Consider the following 15,892-nt stretch of genomic DNA (forward strand, 5'->3'; position numbering starts at 1 on the left):
CGGCTTGGATTCTAGGTCCGAGACTGTTGAACTCAACACTATTAGATCTGCAGTTGAGTTGGATTTTCCATCACTATATGTTCTCTACTGTCAACTATAGCTATGCTCTCTTCTCATCGTCATAAACCGGTGTGATTTTCTAGATTTTGGACAAGTTTTCTATGGACAAGATTGCTCACGAGGAGGAGGGTTGGGCGGTTGCCGGTTCTGGAGGCACACGAAAAAATCGCAGGAAGAAGAAGGATAAGAGTGGCCGACGCGACTTAGAGTAATATATATTCGGACGCGTACATGTCATACCGTTCTTCTGGCAAATCGTCTAATCTGACATCGGCTCCGCTCTTTACCTAGGTCCGTTGAGTCAGTCGTGAGCTCGAGTCCTGAGGAGTCGGCTAAGTCTTCTGGTTCGAGTAGTAAGGCCAGGCATAGCATTGACCGCAGAGGCGTTCTCATTGGTAGGCTCCTCGAACAACGTGAGTATGGTATCAGCTGCGCCATCGGTCGAGTTCAACATTAGCAGCAGCAGTAGCACTGCACAGAAGTCTCTATTCAAGTCTACCAAGGAGCTCTTCGCTCCTGAGGAGACAGGGTTACCCAACTTCGCGCCTGAGGAGTAACGCGGTGCCTTCTACCGTCCGGGTTTTCGACATACTGCCGAGCGCCCGTTTCCATTCAGATGGGAGACCTTGCTGAGGAGTCAATGCCTCAGGTATATCGACGGCGCGTATTACATGCGGAAGGGAGGTAGGCATTCACACACTAAAGAACAGAAGCAGGAGTGGGGCGCGAGGAAACAGCGGGAGCAGCAGTAGGAGAGGAATTTACGGTATGTCGACTGAGACGCTCACCTATCAGGTTTCGTATCGAGAAGAGGAATAATCAGCGAGAGGCGCAGCGGTCTGCGGAAGCTCAACAGAAGCTGTTGAGATCGGAAGCGAGAGAGGCGGTTGAGGCAAAGTACAGTTGTTAGTGGCTCGCAGGTTCATCATGCATTATGTTCAGGGAGAAGAAAACGGAGGAACGTTCTCGTCTTGGCCGACGGAGCGAAGCATGAAGTTAGCTGTCTGTTGCCCGATTTAAGTTCTACTTTTTATCTGTACAATAAATAGGTATTTCATATCATCCAGATGCCGTCAGAGGCAGGATTAGTGCAGTAGAGAAAACTCGTACTCGTGATGAGCTCCGCTGCTTTTCTACTTGCGGTTCTTGGTCGACTTCGCGCGGCTGCTGAGCCGGAGTGCAACACTCGATTGTAGCTACTAGTAATACTATTTTTAGATCACTCCTTTTTGAGTTGTCACAACAGTGGATATGGGAAGTGGTTGGTCTCTCTAGTTTCGAGAGAACAACAAGAGTTTCCATAACAATCGAAAAACTATCTTTGGTGATGCACGTTTGCGGAGTCGTTTGAACGGACATTCGGGCAAAGCAGCTCTCCTTGAGAAAAGTCGGTGATAACAGTGGTGCAAAGAAAAGGTAAGTTACCTGTGGAAACCCGGTCCGGTCTTGGGTCGGCGGCTTATGAAATTTTGAATGCCGTGCACTTGAAGGCTGCCATTCATTCGCTAGTGGCTGTGCGCCAATCCGCCAAGTTATGAGCCGGACGCTCTGATATTGAGAGCTCGATGAGTGGTCAGAGCCAGACGCATAACGGCAGCTACTTCTAGAGGCGTAGAATGAGAGAATAACCACCCAGTTGTTCGCCACCCAGTTGACTTTCGAGTGAGCAGGAGACGTGGCTGATGTCATCGTTACAGCTGCTGTTCATCACTTGCGAGAACTCAGCGGAGCATGCGAAGGGAATCGCTTTGATGTCTGAAGCCTTATCATCGTCTGAACATGGCAATGTGAGAAGTCTGCGATTTGTAGGATTTCTCTATAGGCGATCACATCGTGTCTGAAGCGGATTAGACCTTCGGAGACTATGATCGCTCTGTCCTAAGGAAAGGACAGAGTCCTAAGTCTGACCTCAGGAAACAGAGGGGTCTTCTGAGCGCTGTATAGAGGATGCTTTCCCGGCTTGACTCACCGTAGACCCGAGTCTCGCCGAATTAGACTGGTGACCCTTGTATGCAGTTGTGTCTGGATACGGGCTGTCGAAACGAGTCAGATGTCTCTCGATGCTATGCTCAAATCATCTGACCATCTTCAAGTCTGTCTCCGAGGTAACAGACTGACTCAATTCACAGTTCGTTGGGTCGGTTCGTTGGGTGATGATCCATCATCACTCGTTTGGTTGATGCGCTTGTTATTGATCATTCGACACCAAAGGAGGCGAGAAAGCAGGTAGTTGGTTTTATTCGACTTCACTGTTGCGTTTTATATAAAGGGACCAGTTCCGATTCCCTGAGGAGCGTGTCAAGGCATCAGTTATCAGGCTTTGGACTTCCACAGCTGAATGAAGGGGAAAAAGAAAGGCGCTAAAGGAACGAAGAAGAAAAAGGCGGCCCAAGAGATTATTATGACCAAGAAGTTCTCTGCGGCCTCTTCTGGCCAACTTTCTGTAGGGCTAAAATAGATTTCCTCTCGTTCTCTGTTCGATCATCGATAGTGTGAACATATGCGTGCTGGATAGGCTCGTGTATTGGGTCCCACAACAGGTTGCGTAATAAGTCACCGCAGCGGTCGAAGGAAATGCTCGACAACATTTCCGGACGAATCGATACAGCTGGTGAAGAGGAGCGCAGGATATACACCAACATTGGAAAGCATGTCGAGCGAGCATTGAAAAAAGTGGGTGCACTCCTCTGTGAGCAGATACGTATGATTCCTTTGGCGATCAGATCGGGCCAACGAGTAAAGTTGAAGGAAACGATGGAGGAAAACGTCGATCAGCAGAATGGCCTTATTCTCGTGACACGAGTTGGCCTCGAGACCATTTACAGGAGTTGTCTTGAACTATGTCGAGTTGTCTGGTTATAGTCAGAAAAACATCTTCTCTGTGATAACATGTTCGATTCAATTACGGTGGAATGCTTCGTGGGTGCTTACGGGATCGTCTGCAGTGGTTTCACTAGACAATACTACGAGATAATACCTGCTCGTGGTCAATGACTATCGTCTATCAAGGTTTCAGGTGAGCATTCTCGCACGAAATACAGAAAAAATAACGGTCGATCTGATGCCTGCAAAGATGTTGAACCAACTTCGAACGGATTGTCTGTTAAAGAGTACTCCGGGGACACGTATAAAAAAGCGTTACAGCCATCTCTGTGGGCACCAACCTCCTTACACCAACCATTGACCACTGCGCACCAGCAAGATCGAGCAGAAACTTCGAGTTTAATGTTGCCAGTTGCCAAGGCGACAGCAGTTTGCATTTACTCCTCCTTCTTAGCCTTCTTGCCCTTTTCCTCTTGCGCGTTCGAAGCCTTAGTGGCGTTCCAGTAATACAATATTTGAGCAACTATCGTGCCATTGCAGAGCGCGGCACAGACATGGGATGCCCTGAGGGAAAATGAATACTCTCAGGTGCCTCCATGGAAGACTCACAGTGTCACGGGATCATTAAGTTGTTTCAAGGTCGTGAAAATCCTGGCAAGATTACCCATGAAAGAGAGGAAGAACGTGAGGAAGGCCAGATGACCTACAGTGGAAAAGCTGAGTCTATCGGCCTTACAGACGACTCGCTGTGCTCACCAGTGTTTCCCTGTTTGAAGTTGAGGGCAATCTGAGGTAGCCGCGCTGCAATTCCGAGGACAGCTGGAGCCATTCCCAGGAGGGGCAAAAACTGAAGAAAGCGGTCGTGCTGAACTTGACAGAGTTCGCGCTAGTCACCTGCTCAGGCATCTGACCGCTCATCGCCCACATGAAACCGAAGGACCCCATGTTCATCAATAGCACCCTTGGCAGCAGGTCTATCTGTGGCGCGTACCACCTTGGAGAAAACATAGTTGAAGTCCGGCTGAATAGCGACTCACCAGAAAAGGCAGAGTAGGATCATACACTGCACGGAAACGAAGAACATCTCGCCCCATGCCGCGAAAGGATGTCGCATCAGCATGTTGTAAGTGCAGAAGAGAGAGCTGGCGATGAACTCGAGAGCGAAGGAAGCCTCGGAGATGCCTGTAAGGAAAACGATCCGTACGAGAACCGCAGCGGAGATTGAACAATTCTCATTGCTACAGCAGTGTTCCCTGTCCCGTGATTAAAACGTTTAATACTGCTTACCCTGCACGGACTTATTCGCGAAGATCTTGATGATTTGAGGCATCTTTACAGCCAAGGCGCCGGCCATGATACCCTGAAGAACAGCAATTCAGACACGTCAGCGGAGCGATTATTACCATGTTGAGGCCGTTCACGATGAACTCATTCACACAGGATTTCTCAATGTCGAAGGCCATGAACTTGTCGAGGCATTCTTGAGAGACCAGTCCGAGGATTTTGCTAGACATAGTGGATGTAAGGACGAATACTTACTCACTATAGAAAGGAGATTCGAAGCACGACCGACACAATATAGGTAAAGAACAGAAACACGCCTTCCATGAAGTTAACTGGGCGCCACTCCGCCTCCTCGAGCCGCCACGGACTCTGTGGGACTGAACTCAGTGTCGTCAACCACCAACTTATACCTGTGGAAGTTGGTGTGTTTAAAACAGAGAGGGAAGACGATCAAGAACGCTTCATAGCTAGAATACGAGAGTTGGAGGTCTATTGCTGGCTATCTGCTCATTTTCGATTCACCATTGGCATGAACAAGGCATTAAAGTGAATGCACAGGTAGAGAGCCAGCCCAACCTACATTATCGGGCGGTACTTCTCGCATGGTAACTCGTGGACCAACTCTTTGTGTCTGAAAACATGTGAACTTTATCAACTCCCTGGAAGTTCCCATCGACGAGGAGGAGCATATCAGCTACACTGCTGGTATTACATTGCCTTCATAGTCGCCCGCCGATACGCCTCGCCAGTGGACCACTGCATCACGTCATAGTACTGATACGTGGCATCATCGTGTATGTTCTGGAGCTTCTCAAGCTTGTTGAACAAGTACCCTATATAGACATAGAAAGTATCATCACTGTCTCTAGCGCACCAGGTTGCATTTGGTAGTATCGGGCCAAGTCCTTCCATCGACATTCGAACGTGTATTGGTCTTCAGGCTTCACTTTATAGGCGTTTATGAACGCATAACGCGACCGTTTAAGAGGGAAGACATCGTACCTGTATTGAGACTTAACAGTGAAGAAAAATATACACATGGACGACTACATGTGCCGCTGCCTATATAAAAATTTCGAGGAAAAGGTTGGGAAATTATCGTTGGTCTCTGAACACTCCTACCCGAATTCGTATATGAACTCCTATAATCAGTGAGGAAACTCCCGAACTCAGATGAGGAAAGCGAACATATATTTCTACACTGGGTCTGCATTACTACACATTGTCAACGTCTGGGTTGCAGAAGGCATAAGCCAGGAAGTAGCCTGAGGTGAAGCAAACACCCCTGTTGAGGAACCTGTAGCCCCAGGCCACGTGGGTTTGGTCGCCCGGCATGGAACGGAACTGAGTGCGAGCCTTCGGAAACACTACAACGAGACAAGCGAGCCTTGCGAAAAATGATAACGATGTGCAGCATATTGTAAATATCAATCGGAACGTGGGCGTTTCTGTACTCGATCAAGAGCTTCTGCTACGCGCTTCACCATAGGCGCTGTATCAGCGGCCTGCTTGCGCTCAGCGAATGTAGGGCCGACGGCCAGATCGCCGGACTCCTTGGCATACTTCCGGATGTCCCAGCCGATCCGTCGCACGGCCATGGCTAGCTTCCTCGAGCTCATATTGACGCCGTCTATGTAGCGCTCTCGATGATTCGGAGATTCACAGCCGAGTTCACGCGCCACGAAACTACATATACCATGTAAACTAATTTTAATATTCTGGGGACTGCCGAAGTAATACCGGTTCCTCTTCTCATTGTAGGAGTATCTTCTATCAGCAAAGAACTTCGTCACGTCCAAGAGCCTCTGCCACTGTTCGCCCATCTCAACGTCGATACCATGCTGTGTAGCCGCTTGTTGGAGATCTCGTTCGTGTCGGTCGATGAAGGCCTCACCAGGCCCATGGGGCGCAGACCCGAACGGCTCACAGGAAGCAAAGACTGTCTTCAAACCGCGCACCACCTTGGACCCACGTGTGGGCTCGTTGCCGGGACTGGACGAGAGGTTGATAAATTCGGCGCCTTCCTTCTGAAATTCATCGTGACCATTATCGCGGCCGGCGACAAAGCCTTCACACGTCGAGACGTCCGAGATGACTTCGCCACACGCAGTGCACACATGGCAAGCAGTAGTAGGTTCAAACTCGACACACTCAATCGGATGCTGGCAGCACATAGTCGAACGCTCTGACTCTCCTCGGCAAGCTCCTCGTCTTCGGTCAATATTGAGGTGAAGATGACAATGTCTAAAGCCTCGAATTCTCGATTTGAATATAAAACCTACCTTGCATACTTGGATTCCCTTCGACAGAGCGCATATCAAAATCTCGCTCGCCCTAAATTGATCCGAGTGGTTGGAAATGGGTTGCAGGAAGTGATCGCCATGAACATGCTATTATGGCTCATGGGAAATCAAGTTGCATCACATAATGAGCTGAGAAAGCATGACATGGGGAATAGTCTGACGAACGGAAGAATACGGCATACCTCAGAGAACTCAATTGGTCGCTGAGAGAGACCAATTGCTGTTTAACCATTGCTCCTAACCAATATGCTCGCCGCTCGGCTGAGATGCGGACCATATGTACAGCAACAAGTTCACGAGTGTATCTAGTTCGTAGATGATCAGGCTCGTGCTCCTGGCTAGGAACGACCAGACCGACTTTTCAATCGTCCTAGAGGTGTGGTCTTAGACTTACTTTATAGAGAATGTCGGACGACTTGATACTAGTCCACGACACGGAGTGCCTGGAGTCTGCTCACAATGTTACGACCATTTACAGGAGCATGCTCACCATCTTGGGCTTCACAGTGAGAGCAGCTCCTGGCATCTGCTCGATAACCAATGGGCTTGGTCGCAGGTCCAGGAGCCAAAGGCAGACCAAAACGACTACGCCATAAAGTCTCAGAATGTTGCCTTTCTCATCTGTAGGCTAGCCATGCCGAAATCAGATAGAAAAAACAGCTTTTAGGTGGTCCTGAGACTTTCAAGAACGAGCTCGTGGCTGATGCACTGAAGCAAGCTATAGAGGGCAAGAAGAACATAGTAAGGAGAAGAGTGTCTCGACCAATGATAGCATTATATGACCAGATACTATTGCACTGGATCGCCACGTGTCCCGCGCTGACGGAAGCTCTCGAGGCTGCTCCAGAATCGTATAGGGAAACTCTGGCGGGAAAAAAGAACGTTGTTTATGTAACCACACGCGTTTTAAATTGTCCATCATAGTAGAAGGCTTTTCTACTTGTCCTGGAGTCTCGCATATGGAATCGTTCCTCGTTCAACTCGAGAGAATCTTCTCATTGTGTAGCGCAGCAGAATTTTTCCAGGACTACTGTTCTATAACGGTGGATATTAGCGAGTCGTCTCTCCAGGTACCGGATCTAGTTGACCAATGCAATGATCTTCTGTTAACCTTGCTGAAATTAAGCGACCAAGAGAAGGTAGACCACGTGCGCGCTGAGAGATCTCGGCAGGTTATGGAGGATATACTACGCTTTGGCGCTAAGGTATGACTCACCGCTGAAAATGATTTTCATATAATTTTCTTCGCGATTTTGATAAATTCGCTTCTCGCTTGGAACGCGCGTGAAAACTTGGGAGGGTTTCTTCGTTGTGGTAACCCGAGGTCTCTTTGGGACATCGTAGTGGATGTGTATACGAGTCTGTTTTTTGTGTCGTTCGAGTTTCTGGAGATTCAGCAAATTCGACGGTGTGTTGACTGTCGGTGATCAGGTCTCGAAGGCAAGGATGCGGTCGTCAGTGCGAAAGCGATATGATTTCTGCATAACCTGTGCCGAGCACATCGTGTCGGAGAAAGCCCCTGCGACTGCTGAACACCTGCATAAGTAGGCCAGTCGTTGCGAATAGTATCAGCGCGACTTGAACTGGACGCAGCTAATAGTGATTGTCGTCTGCTAGAGTCAGCAGCACGATTAGATGCACCACGCATGAGGTCGATAGTCGCTTTTTTAATTGGCGAAAACCTCGGTGAGCGAAAGAATGGAATTTTGAGTGGCTTAGTTTGGGAGGTCTCAGACATATTCAGAGGGGATCAGAGTCCTCTTTGGTTTTCAGGCAACTCAGTGTGCTTGCACCGGCACTGTCCGTGGCGCTGAATAATGGTAGTGCTTCTGGACTGAACAGTATGTCGGGGAGTAGTAAGGTAGTAAGAAGATCCTCCAGGGGGTCGACGTAGAACTGTTGGTGATGACAGATATCCAATGTGAGAGAGTCGTTCAACTTGATCATATTGGTGACGTCCAATTGCTTCACTGATGAGCAACTGTGCGAAGAAGTCAGAGTGGCGCTGGAGCAGGAGGTAATTTCGTGGCGCGCGACAACTCAGGCAACTCCCTTTGGTCGGTCAGGTTCACATCACTCTGTTGCACATCGTGACGGACGCTATAGATGGAGTAGAAGCTGAGCTGTTACGTTGTGAAGACCTTGTCCATAGAGATTGCCTTCATAGGTGAGACATACGTGCACTGACCGTGTTTTGATGGTCATTCAGATCCCCGGTATACTCGTATATCCAAGAGCATGCTGCGGCATGTGTGAGGAAGTTGTTGCTGCCGGGTATTGTGAAAATGGATGATATCAAGTCACCGAGGTGCGTTTCGAAGGGGTTTGGTCGTGCGCGTGGCTCTCGGGAAGGTTGCCTCTCGTTCGACTCGCGATTCAGGTCTCGGGCGGCTGGGGTACCGTCATTCCGGCTGCAGTATAAGAATAGTAAAGCAATGGAGCTCCCGAGTGATGGGCGCATGGAGATGTAGGGAGGCGGGATCGAACCTGGGCGGTTCGGTTGCTCATTGGCCTTTACAGTTACAAGGTGGCTAAGCAAGACTCTATAAAGAATGTGAAAGTGCCCTCTGATATTGACACCAATATCAAAAGCTTATTCGAGCTGTATGATACTGAAAAGAAGGGCGTGATCGACTGGAACCAGTTTGTCAAGGTTGACAGGGTGAGCATCCTAGGAATCTTCCGACTGCGCGGCGCTGATCATCATATCTAGGTCGTCACTGAGACGCTCGGTGGTCAATACAGCGAGATGATCAGCAGAAGGATCTACTCGCTCATGCTGTAAGATTTGGAGCCGATCCGGAGGCATCAGGCTGGTGGTGATCAGTTACCCGGGACTACCCCTGGACAGCGAGATATCATTCACCACTTTCTACAACTACCATGCCTATGTGTCCAAGAAAATGGGTAAGAGTTGCGGAGAATTTCAAGTCTCTTTATGTCGCACATTGTAGTAGCCTGATGTTCACCGTGATAGGTATATTAGAGGGCGACAGGGATGTGGGTGTTCATTACAAGTATTTGGTGGACAAGGCTAAGCATATGGGCAAAGGGAAGCGGTTCCAGAAAACGTAAGACTGCTATTGAGTTTTGTGGAATATATATTCGCTTTCTGCAGCTAAGCTTAGGAGTTTTTCCAGTAACTGAAGCAGTTTATATACGAATTCGGATAGAAGTTTGCACAACAATTTTACAAATTTCCGCTCAAAAATCTCATCTTGCCACTAACATATGTAGGTGACCATGTGCATATTTTCTTACATTGCTATTGAACTCCGTGGATATCATGAATTGCTCAGGAAGCGCAACTCTCCTTCAGACTGAGGACCCTTATTGGTTCACCACTGCGTCTTCAGGTACGACTTGTTCATTTGCCATGATCGGTCCAAGGAGGGCACTTGCATGGCTCTAGACTTGATCAAGAGTATCAGGGACCATACTCCCAATGTAGGGCGGGAAGAAGTCTGTTGATGCTGAAAATTTTTGTGAACAGTGGTGGACTATATGTTTGCTTTCCTCAGCTGGGCTCAGGAGTTCTCTCCCCAAACAAAGGAGCTTTTTTACGAATTAGAGCAGAAGTGTGAAAAATCAACAAGAATTTCCCAAAATTTCCGCAGAATTTTCATATTGTGGTTTACAGATTTCCCCATACTGTTGGTGACGATCGGTTTGCGTTATGGTGATTCAAGGTTCGTGCGATGCTGTGTATCGACTATCTGGCTGAGAAGGAAAAAGAGAAAGATAGCAAGAAGAAGGATAATAAAAAAGAGGCAGCACCCAAAGCGGACCCGATGGCAGGTGAGTCGGGGATTCTTACTCGCCGGCGTCAGGGCCGTCTATTCGAACTGAGCTCGTCTTGGTGAGGATTGGGAATGATATCTCAGTTCCCAGCAAGAGCGCTGAAAGCCTGAACGTCGTTGTCATTCTACGACCGGGGGTTTTCGAGAATATACAAGTCCAGAAAGATGTGCAGGAGGCCAAAGAAGCAGGCGGCAATATAGTGATACTCAGTGATGTGGGTAACACAGCGAGCATGTTGACGGAGATTTTGAAGGCACCAGAAAGCATCCGCCCGGCTCTGTCGAGGTGAGAAGTGGCCTTGTATAATTCCATAACCTGACTGCACGGAATTCCCTTGCTAGGCCGAATTGTGTGGGATACTGGAAGAATTGCGACGCTGCATGCGCTGTGGACCTTCTGAGTGTCATGAGCTTCCCGGATTGGCGACCGCAGGCGGCCCGTTCCACCATGCTGGCTGTGCAGAACGTGGACCCTGTGGTGCGGTATCTCTTCCACCACTGTGAGGAGGACGAGGAGGTGCGCGACTCAAAGTCGGGTGAAATTTCCGAGTATTTTTCCCTGGCTCAGGCTGCCGCGGCCTTGCAATGTTTGGCGAATTGTACAAGTCCGTCAACACTCAATGGTGGCAGAGTCCGGTCCTCCTTCGCTCGAGAGGGCGGCGTTGAGATCTTAGCGGAGCGATTCCAGCAGTTCATGAGCGTCCCGGCAGTCGCAGAGAACGCGTGCCGGGCGGTCGCTAACTTGGCCCAGGATGTTGATCTGTGCCGTAAGCTCGCTGAGGCTGGTGTGATCAAGATGGTTGTGGAGGCTATGAACAATCACACAGACTCGGCGCTTCTGCAGGTAATCTGAGCGCCTTTGGTTGTGTTTTTGACCATGGACGGTAACTCTTCGATGCGGTGATTAGATTTTTTCTAGGGATGTATTGTTTCAGGGTGAAGCGGCTCGAGCTTTGAACAACTTGGCACAAGATGAGACTGCGAAGCGGCGGGTGAATGAACTGTCAGGCTTCCAAGTCGTGTTGCAGAGCCAAAAGAAGTTCGAATATGACCAGGCCTTTTGGGATGGCAGGTGAGGAGTGGTGGCAGCAGAAAATTGGGAGTGTGAATTCAGGTTCGCGATGAAACGTTTGAAAGCTGAGAATGCGGTGATGGTCAATTATCGTGGCAAGGGGCGCTGGTGTGGCGGTAAGATCCAGGAGAGTTACTCTAACGGGACATATGATATCGCGTACTCGCACGGCGGGATGGATAAGAAAGTGCCGGCTCATTGGGTGCGTCCGAAAGATGAGAGTGATGCAGTGATGGAATTCTGTGGCGTGTGGGAGTGGAAGCCGACGGGAAAGGTGACTGAGGATGAGCTGGTTCTCAAAGCTGACGGCATGTGCTCACTCCGCTCGGGTGCGGTGGGGACATGGAACGTAGCACAGCCCAGGGAGGACCGCACGAGGACGGCGATCAAATTGAATTTGGGCAAGCTCATGATAGAAATGGAAAGAATATCTTTGACGACTATCACTAGTACGGCCACGGGCGAGCGCGCTGTGTTGAAGAAGGATTTCCCCGAGTGCGTTTTCACGGAGTATTTCGGCTTTGGTGGTATAGCCGTCGGTGATCGAGTGCCTAGTCTGATGGCACTGCGTCCTGACTATGTGTGTGTTGAACAGGAAATCTGCAAGGGTCCGGATAGCTGGGGGCATGTCCCCGAGGCGCTCCGGAAAAACGTGGCGGTCCGATGGTCGGCGTTCTTGGTGATTGGGAAGAAGGGCGAATACACTTTTACTCTCGACAGCAGCGGACCTGCACTAATGCATGTGAATGACAAACTGGTGGTCAATAACAGGAGTGAAAGTCCTAGCGGAGCGATGCAGCTTATGCCAGGAAACCACAGAATCACCGTTCAGTAAGTTGTGAGTGGCCAACGTCGCTCTCCGTTTGTAACTCTTCATCTTTATTGGAGTAGTGGACATGACCGTGCTTGGCGCACATAATTATGACGGCTTACAGTGGAAAAATTTCGTGCTTCGTAGCAGATCACGATGGCTGGGGTAGATAGGGAAAATGGATGTGCCATCTGAATTTGACAGGTTCTTTTCATCATCCGAGGGTCCGAAAAATCATCTCAATCTCCTCTACTCTGGTCCGGATACGAACGATGAGCAGATGAAGGTCCCGGCAGCAGTCCTTCAGCACGCTGTAGAGCAATCGGAGGTAGACACGGGAGAGGATGGATATTTAGGGGGAAATGAAGGAGCAAACTAAACACTCTACCCGCATTTCGAGACAGAGTCGCTGGCTTGTTAGAATCTAGATGCGCAGATCCATCTCCTGCGCATTTCCTGATGGCAGTGTTGGAGTATTTATCCGCTTTCCTCAGCTGTTGTGGCTCAGGAGTTTCCACACGAAATATGGTAGAAGTGTTTAGAAACCAACGAAAAATTTTCCAAATTTTCCGCATGTAAATGGGAATGTGTACAAATTTTACAGTATAATTCCGCCACACTACTTTAAGGAGTGCCTGTTGCATGCCCCGCGTAAAAATCTCTCTAGTTGGAGTTGATCCTAGTATTTCATTCTGATTCGACACACGTGATGCGGGCAGCATCTGAGCAGATTGTAGATATCTGTTCGAGAAAACTCTGAAGTGTCTCGCCAATCTTTTAGGTAGTGCGGAAACCAGGGTTCTTGGGAGAGTACTTCTGTGAACAATTCCGAGGGAAGATCCCTGAGGACAAGTCGCCCGATGTTGTCCGTGTTGAGAAGCAGCTGGACTTCGAGCCTACCACAGGGGCTGCTTGGGAAAACCTTCCGGGCCGATTCAGCGAGTCGTTCGCAGCGAAGTTTACTACTTATCTCAACCTAAAATGTGGCGGGAAAAAGAAAGCGAAGTAAGCATCATCTTGATCGCCTCATTGGAAGAACCTTTTCCCCCGAGAGTCTATCATCATTCGTGATAGGATTGGAATATTTGAATATAGATGTAAATATGGGTCTGTGCTTAGGTCTATATCGTCAGGTACGCCCTACAGGTGAAATCTAACAAGTGTGCGAAGGTATACTTGGATGGTAAGTTAGCCATAGAGGAAGATGCACTATACGAGAATGAGCTCACGGCCGGCTACCACAAGCTGCAAGTAGAGTATTTCTGCGACACAACCAGTGCGCCACATTCCCTTGTACTAAATTTTGCCGGGCCGGAGACGGTTCCACCAGGAACGGACGAGGACTCTGAGATTGCGAAGAACCCTCCTATGATTCGACTGCCGCCTGAGGTCTGTTCGTACTATCTGCGGCCAACAGTCGCATTGCCCCGAGGAGACCCTTTGGACGGGCACGAGAAGTCGGTGCCGTTCGTTGGGTGCACAGATGAGGTGACTATGGTATCCGCAGGAGCAGACGGGAGCATATGTATTTGGGATATCCCGACGTCTACTCTACGGTCCTCTATCAGTGCTGGTCAGCCTATTGGGTGCTCTGCCCTGAGCGCCAGTGGAAAGCTGATCGCGGTATCGTTGGAGGACGGCAGTATTGCGCAATGGGATGTCACATCGGGCGCGCGCTATGGAGGGCCGATGTACGGTCATAACGGCGAGGTTAACTCTCTCACGTACTGCAGCGGAGATAAGAAGGTTCTGTCTGTTGGTATCGACCTCTCAGTGCGAATTTGGGATGCTGCGTCGGGGGACGAGGTTGCGACATTAGCCGCTGACCCATGCAATCGTGTTGGCGATCCGATAGAGCAATTTTGGGTAGACTGTTCGGCTGCTTATGATGATAATATCGTCGTGAGTGGCGGCAAGGACGGCTTCATACGCTTTTGGGACATCGCGAAACTGGACGCTGTAAGGGGGCCTGAAAAGGTGATGCCCATACCGGATGAACCCGAGGAGGGTTGGGGGGAAGGAGGCCCTCCGGAACCTGAGAGATATCCTGGCGATCCCGTGGTTTTCGAAGGTGGGAATTCAGTGTTCGTCTGCTAGGTCGAATTCAGTACTGTGGGTCTGATCAGGTCATTGTAATAAGAGAGTCTCATGCGTTGCCTTGTGCCCTGTGAAAGGCAGCAATCTGTTGGCGACGTCGAGCACTGACGCAACAATCAGGATATGGAACTTGAAGGACTACTCTCTGCACATTGAGCCCATACAGTGCCTTAGCAGCTTTGTGGTAATATTCTATGTTGTCGTGAGGTTATTGCTTGCCATTGTGGAGAGGTTAGAGCTTGGAAGTGAACTACAGTGTGTGTGCCAATTTGATGTGGAAATGTGGAGAATGTGCGTTCTCTATCCTGGGATCGATGATAATGATCAACTTCGCTATCGTAGTCTAGGAAGGTTACCACTATCACATGTTCATGTGATATAAACTCAGATCGATTCTTATTAATCTCGGAAAAAACGCATTTTCCACATTTACACATCAAATTGACACACACTGTACGTCATCTAGTGCTACCACTCGTTACTACACTTTTTTGACCACAAGTTGAATCTCATGTCAGAAATTTAGCGTCGAATTTAAAATTCACGGCGAGCACCTTACATAGTAGTAATGCTGACCGCTATCAGGACAGAGAAATGGTGGAGTGTGTGGATTCATATATGTTGTCGTTTTCTCAGTCGTGGTCTCCCAATGGGTCAACACTTGTCTCTGCCAACGAAGACGTTCTCGTACAACTGTTCAGTGCTGTTTCTGGGAAACCGAGATCTGAGCCCATGCCCGGGTAGGACACAACCCTTGGTTGGTTCTGCATTACTTGTGTGTTCACTTTCATCAGTCACATAGCGTCTATGAGGTTCGCGACATGGACTCCGCAAGGCCAGTGCTTAGCGACGTGCAGTGACGACGGCACGATACGGCTGTGGCATTTCACGGTGAACAGGAATATCGCGGAAATAGCGGTGCTGGAGGGAGAAGAAGGAGTCTTCCAGGATGACATGAAGAAATGGCAGAAGGTCATAAGGAAGCGAAACTGGCGAGCGTTTTTACCCCTAAGCGCTGTGTTTGTTCGAAGTTGATCTGATGTTTTGGCCCGGTGTAATCGTGCGCGAATTATTCACATATTGGTGGCTGCCGACATGCTCGGAAAGGGCTCACAGTTCTGATCATCATGATGTTTAGATTCTTGACAATATCCGCCACGATTACAACGAATACAGCAAGGGGGCCTCGGAGTACGAAGGCAATGTCGAGTTGCTCCGGAATGCTCTGGACCAAGGAGTGGAGAGAGTAAAATCATTCCGAGCGAGAGCGTCTCTGTTGGGACTAACGCCGACAGACTACTGGGATCTCGACGGCATGATCGACGATTATGCCAGCTACTACAAGTGAGCGGTTTCAACGTGAATACGATGAAATTCTGAGCGGACCTGTTTGGCTCGGTTGATTGTGTGCGATCCTGTCAGGTTGTGGAATACAGTGATAAGTTTCCAGAAAAGTCAGTTGAAGTGGCAGCAAGATCCCATGAAGTCGATCAACGCTGAGGAAGTGGAGCAGCTATTGGACTCCTGGTTTAAGGAGTGCTATAAGATGATCAAAGGATTCGACACTGACAACACTAGATGGTACGTCACGGGTGGTCGCGTTCCTCCCGATATCTCGATTCGTCGTTTTTCAGGCCCAGAA

The 15,892-nt window shown here is 49.2% G+C and overlaps 4 protein-coding genes across 4 annotated transcripts in view; 2 read left to right on the forward strand and 2 right to left on the reverse strand.

Annotated features, from left to right (window-relative positions):
- Positions 1 to 161: 161 nt before the first annotated feature.
- Pmar_PMAR017361 (hypothetical protein) lies at positions 162 to 1,054 on the forward strand (the record flags this gene model as incomplete). The annotated part of the gene is made up of 6 exons (XM_002772084.1): positions 162 to 268; positions 352 to 410; positions 460 to 613; positions 677 to 808; positions 856 to 957; positions 1,003 to 1,054. 6 exons carry the CDS (start codon positions 162 to 164, stop codon positions 1,052 to 1,054), a joined length of 606 nt encoding a protein of 201 aa, XP_002772130.1.
- A 2,266-nt stretch (positions 1,055 to 3,320) lies between these two features.
- Positions 3,321 to 4,397, reverse strand: Pmar_PMAR017362 (Mannose-P-dolichol utilization defect 1 protein, putative; the record flags this gene model as incomplete). Its single annotated transcript, XM_002772085.1, has 7 exons — positions 3,321 to 3,447; positions 3,493 to 3,586; positions 3,640 to 3,730; positions 3,778 to 3,877; positions 3,921 to 4,065; positions 4,171 to 4,243; positions 4,287 to 4,397. The coding sequence occupies 7 exons, from the start codon at positions 4,395 to 4,397 to the stop codon at positions 3,321 to 3,323; spliced, it is 741 nt and encodes a 246-aa protein (XP_002772131.1).
- Positions 4,398 to 4,743: 346 nt separating this feature from the next.
- On the reverse strand, positions 4,744 to 6,341 carry Pmar_PMAR017363 (hypothetical protein; the record flags this gene model as incomplete). The annotated part of the gene is made up of 5 exons (XM_002772086.1): positions 4,744 to 4,798; positions 4,880 to 5,000; positions 5,042 to 5,169; positions 5,387 to 5,511; positions 5,622 to 6,341. 5 exons carry the CDS (start codon positions 6,339 to 6,341, stop codon positions 4,744 to 4,746), a joined length of 1,149 nt encoding a protein of 382 aa, XP_002772132.1.
- A 533-nt stretch (positions 6,342 to 6,874) lies between these two features.
- Pmar_PMAR017364 (conserved hypothetical protein) overlaps positions 6,875 to 15,892 on the forward strand; it is a gene marked incomplete at both ends in the record, with an annotated part of 20,989 nt that continues 11,971 nt past the window's right edge. Inside the window, 30 exons of the mRNA XM_002772087.1 lie at positions 6,875 to 6,976; positions 7,027 to 7,093; positions 7,138 to 7,211; positions 7,257 to 7,361; positions 7,541 to 7,675; positions 7,902 to 8,014; positions 8,244 to 8,331; positions 8,383 to 8,487; positions 8,537 to 8,637; positions 8,680 to 8,778; positions 8,851 to 8,937; positions 8,991 to 9,132; positions 9,184 to 9,251; positions 9,298 to 9,377; positions 9,448 to 9,541; positions 9,827 to 9,917; positions 10,160 to 10,268; positions 10,301 to 10,556; positions 10,613 to 10,787; positions 10,839 to 11,114; positions 11,206 to 11,342; positions 11,385 to 12,173; positions 12,358 to 12,481; positions 12,935 to 13,158; positions 13,287 to 14,224; positions 14,280 to 14,434; positions 14,887 to 14,990; positions 15,045 to 15,222; positions 15,389 to 15,594; positions 15,673 to 15,842. Coding sequence (XP_002772133.1) covers positions 6,875 to 6,976; positions 7,027 to 7,093; positions 7,138 to 7,211; positions 7,257 to 7,361; positions 7,541 to 7,675; positions 7,902 to 8,014; positions 8,244 to 8,331; positions 8,383 to 8,487; positions 8,537 to 8,637; positions 8,680 to 8,778; positions 8,851 to 8,937; positions 8,991 to 9,132; positions 9,184 to 9,251; positions 9,298 to 9,377; positions 9,448 to 9,541; positions 9,827 to 9,917; positions 10,160 to 10,268; positions 10,301 to 10,556; positions 10,613 to 10,787; positions 10,839 to 11,114; positions 11,206 to 11,342; positions 11,385 to 12,173; positions 12,358 to 12,481; positions 12,935 to 13,158; positions 13,287 to 14,224; positions 14,280 to 14,434; positions 14,887 to 14,990; positions 15,045 to 15,222; positions 15,389 to 15,594; positions 15,673 to 15,842 — 5,392 coding nt within the window. The remainder of the gene's footprint in view (positions 6,977 to 7,026; positions 7,094 to 7,137; positions 7,212 to 7,256; positions 7,362 to 7,540; positions 7,676 to 7,901; positions 8,015 to 8,243; positions 8,332 to 8,382; positions 8,488 to 8,536; positions 8,638 to 8,679; positions 8,779 to 8,850; positions 8,938 to 8,990; positions 9,133 to 9,183; positions 9,252 to 9,297; positions 9,378 to 9,447; positions 9,542 to 9,826; positions 9,918 to 10,159; positions 10,269 to 10,300; positions 10,557 to 10,612; positions 10,788 to 10,838; positions 11,115 to 11,205; positions 11,343 to 11,384; positions 12,174 to 12,357; positions 12,482 to 12,934; positions 13,159 to 13,286; positions 14,225 to 14,279; positions 14,435 to 14,886; positions 14,991 to 15,044; positions 15,223 to 15,388; positions 15,595 to 15,672; positions 15,843 to 15,892) is intronic.

Source organism: Perkinsus marinus, assembly GCF_000006405.1.
Source record: "Perkinsus marinus ATCC 50983 genomic scaffold scf_1104296962102, whole genome shotgun sequence".
Classification (NCBI taxonomy): domain Eukaryota; phylum Perkinsozoa; order Perkinsida; family Perkinsidae; genus Perkinsus; species Perkinsus marinus.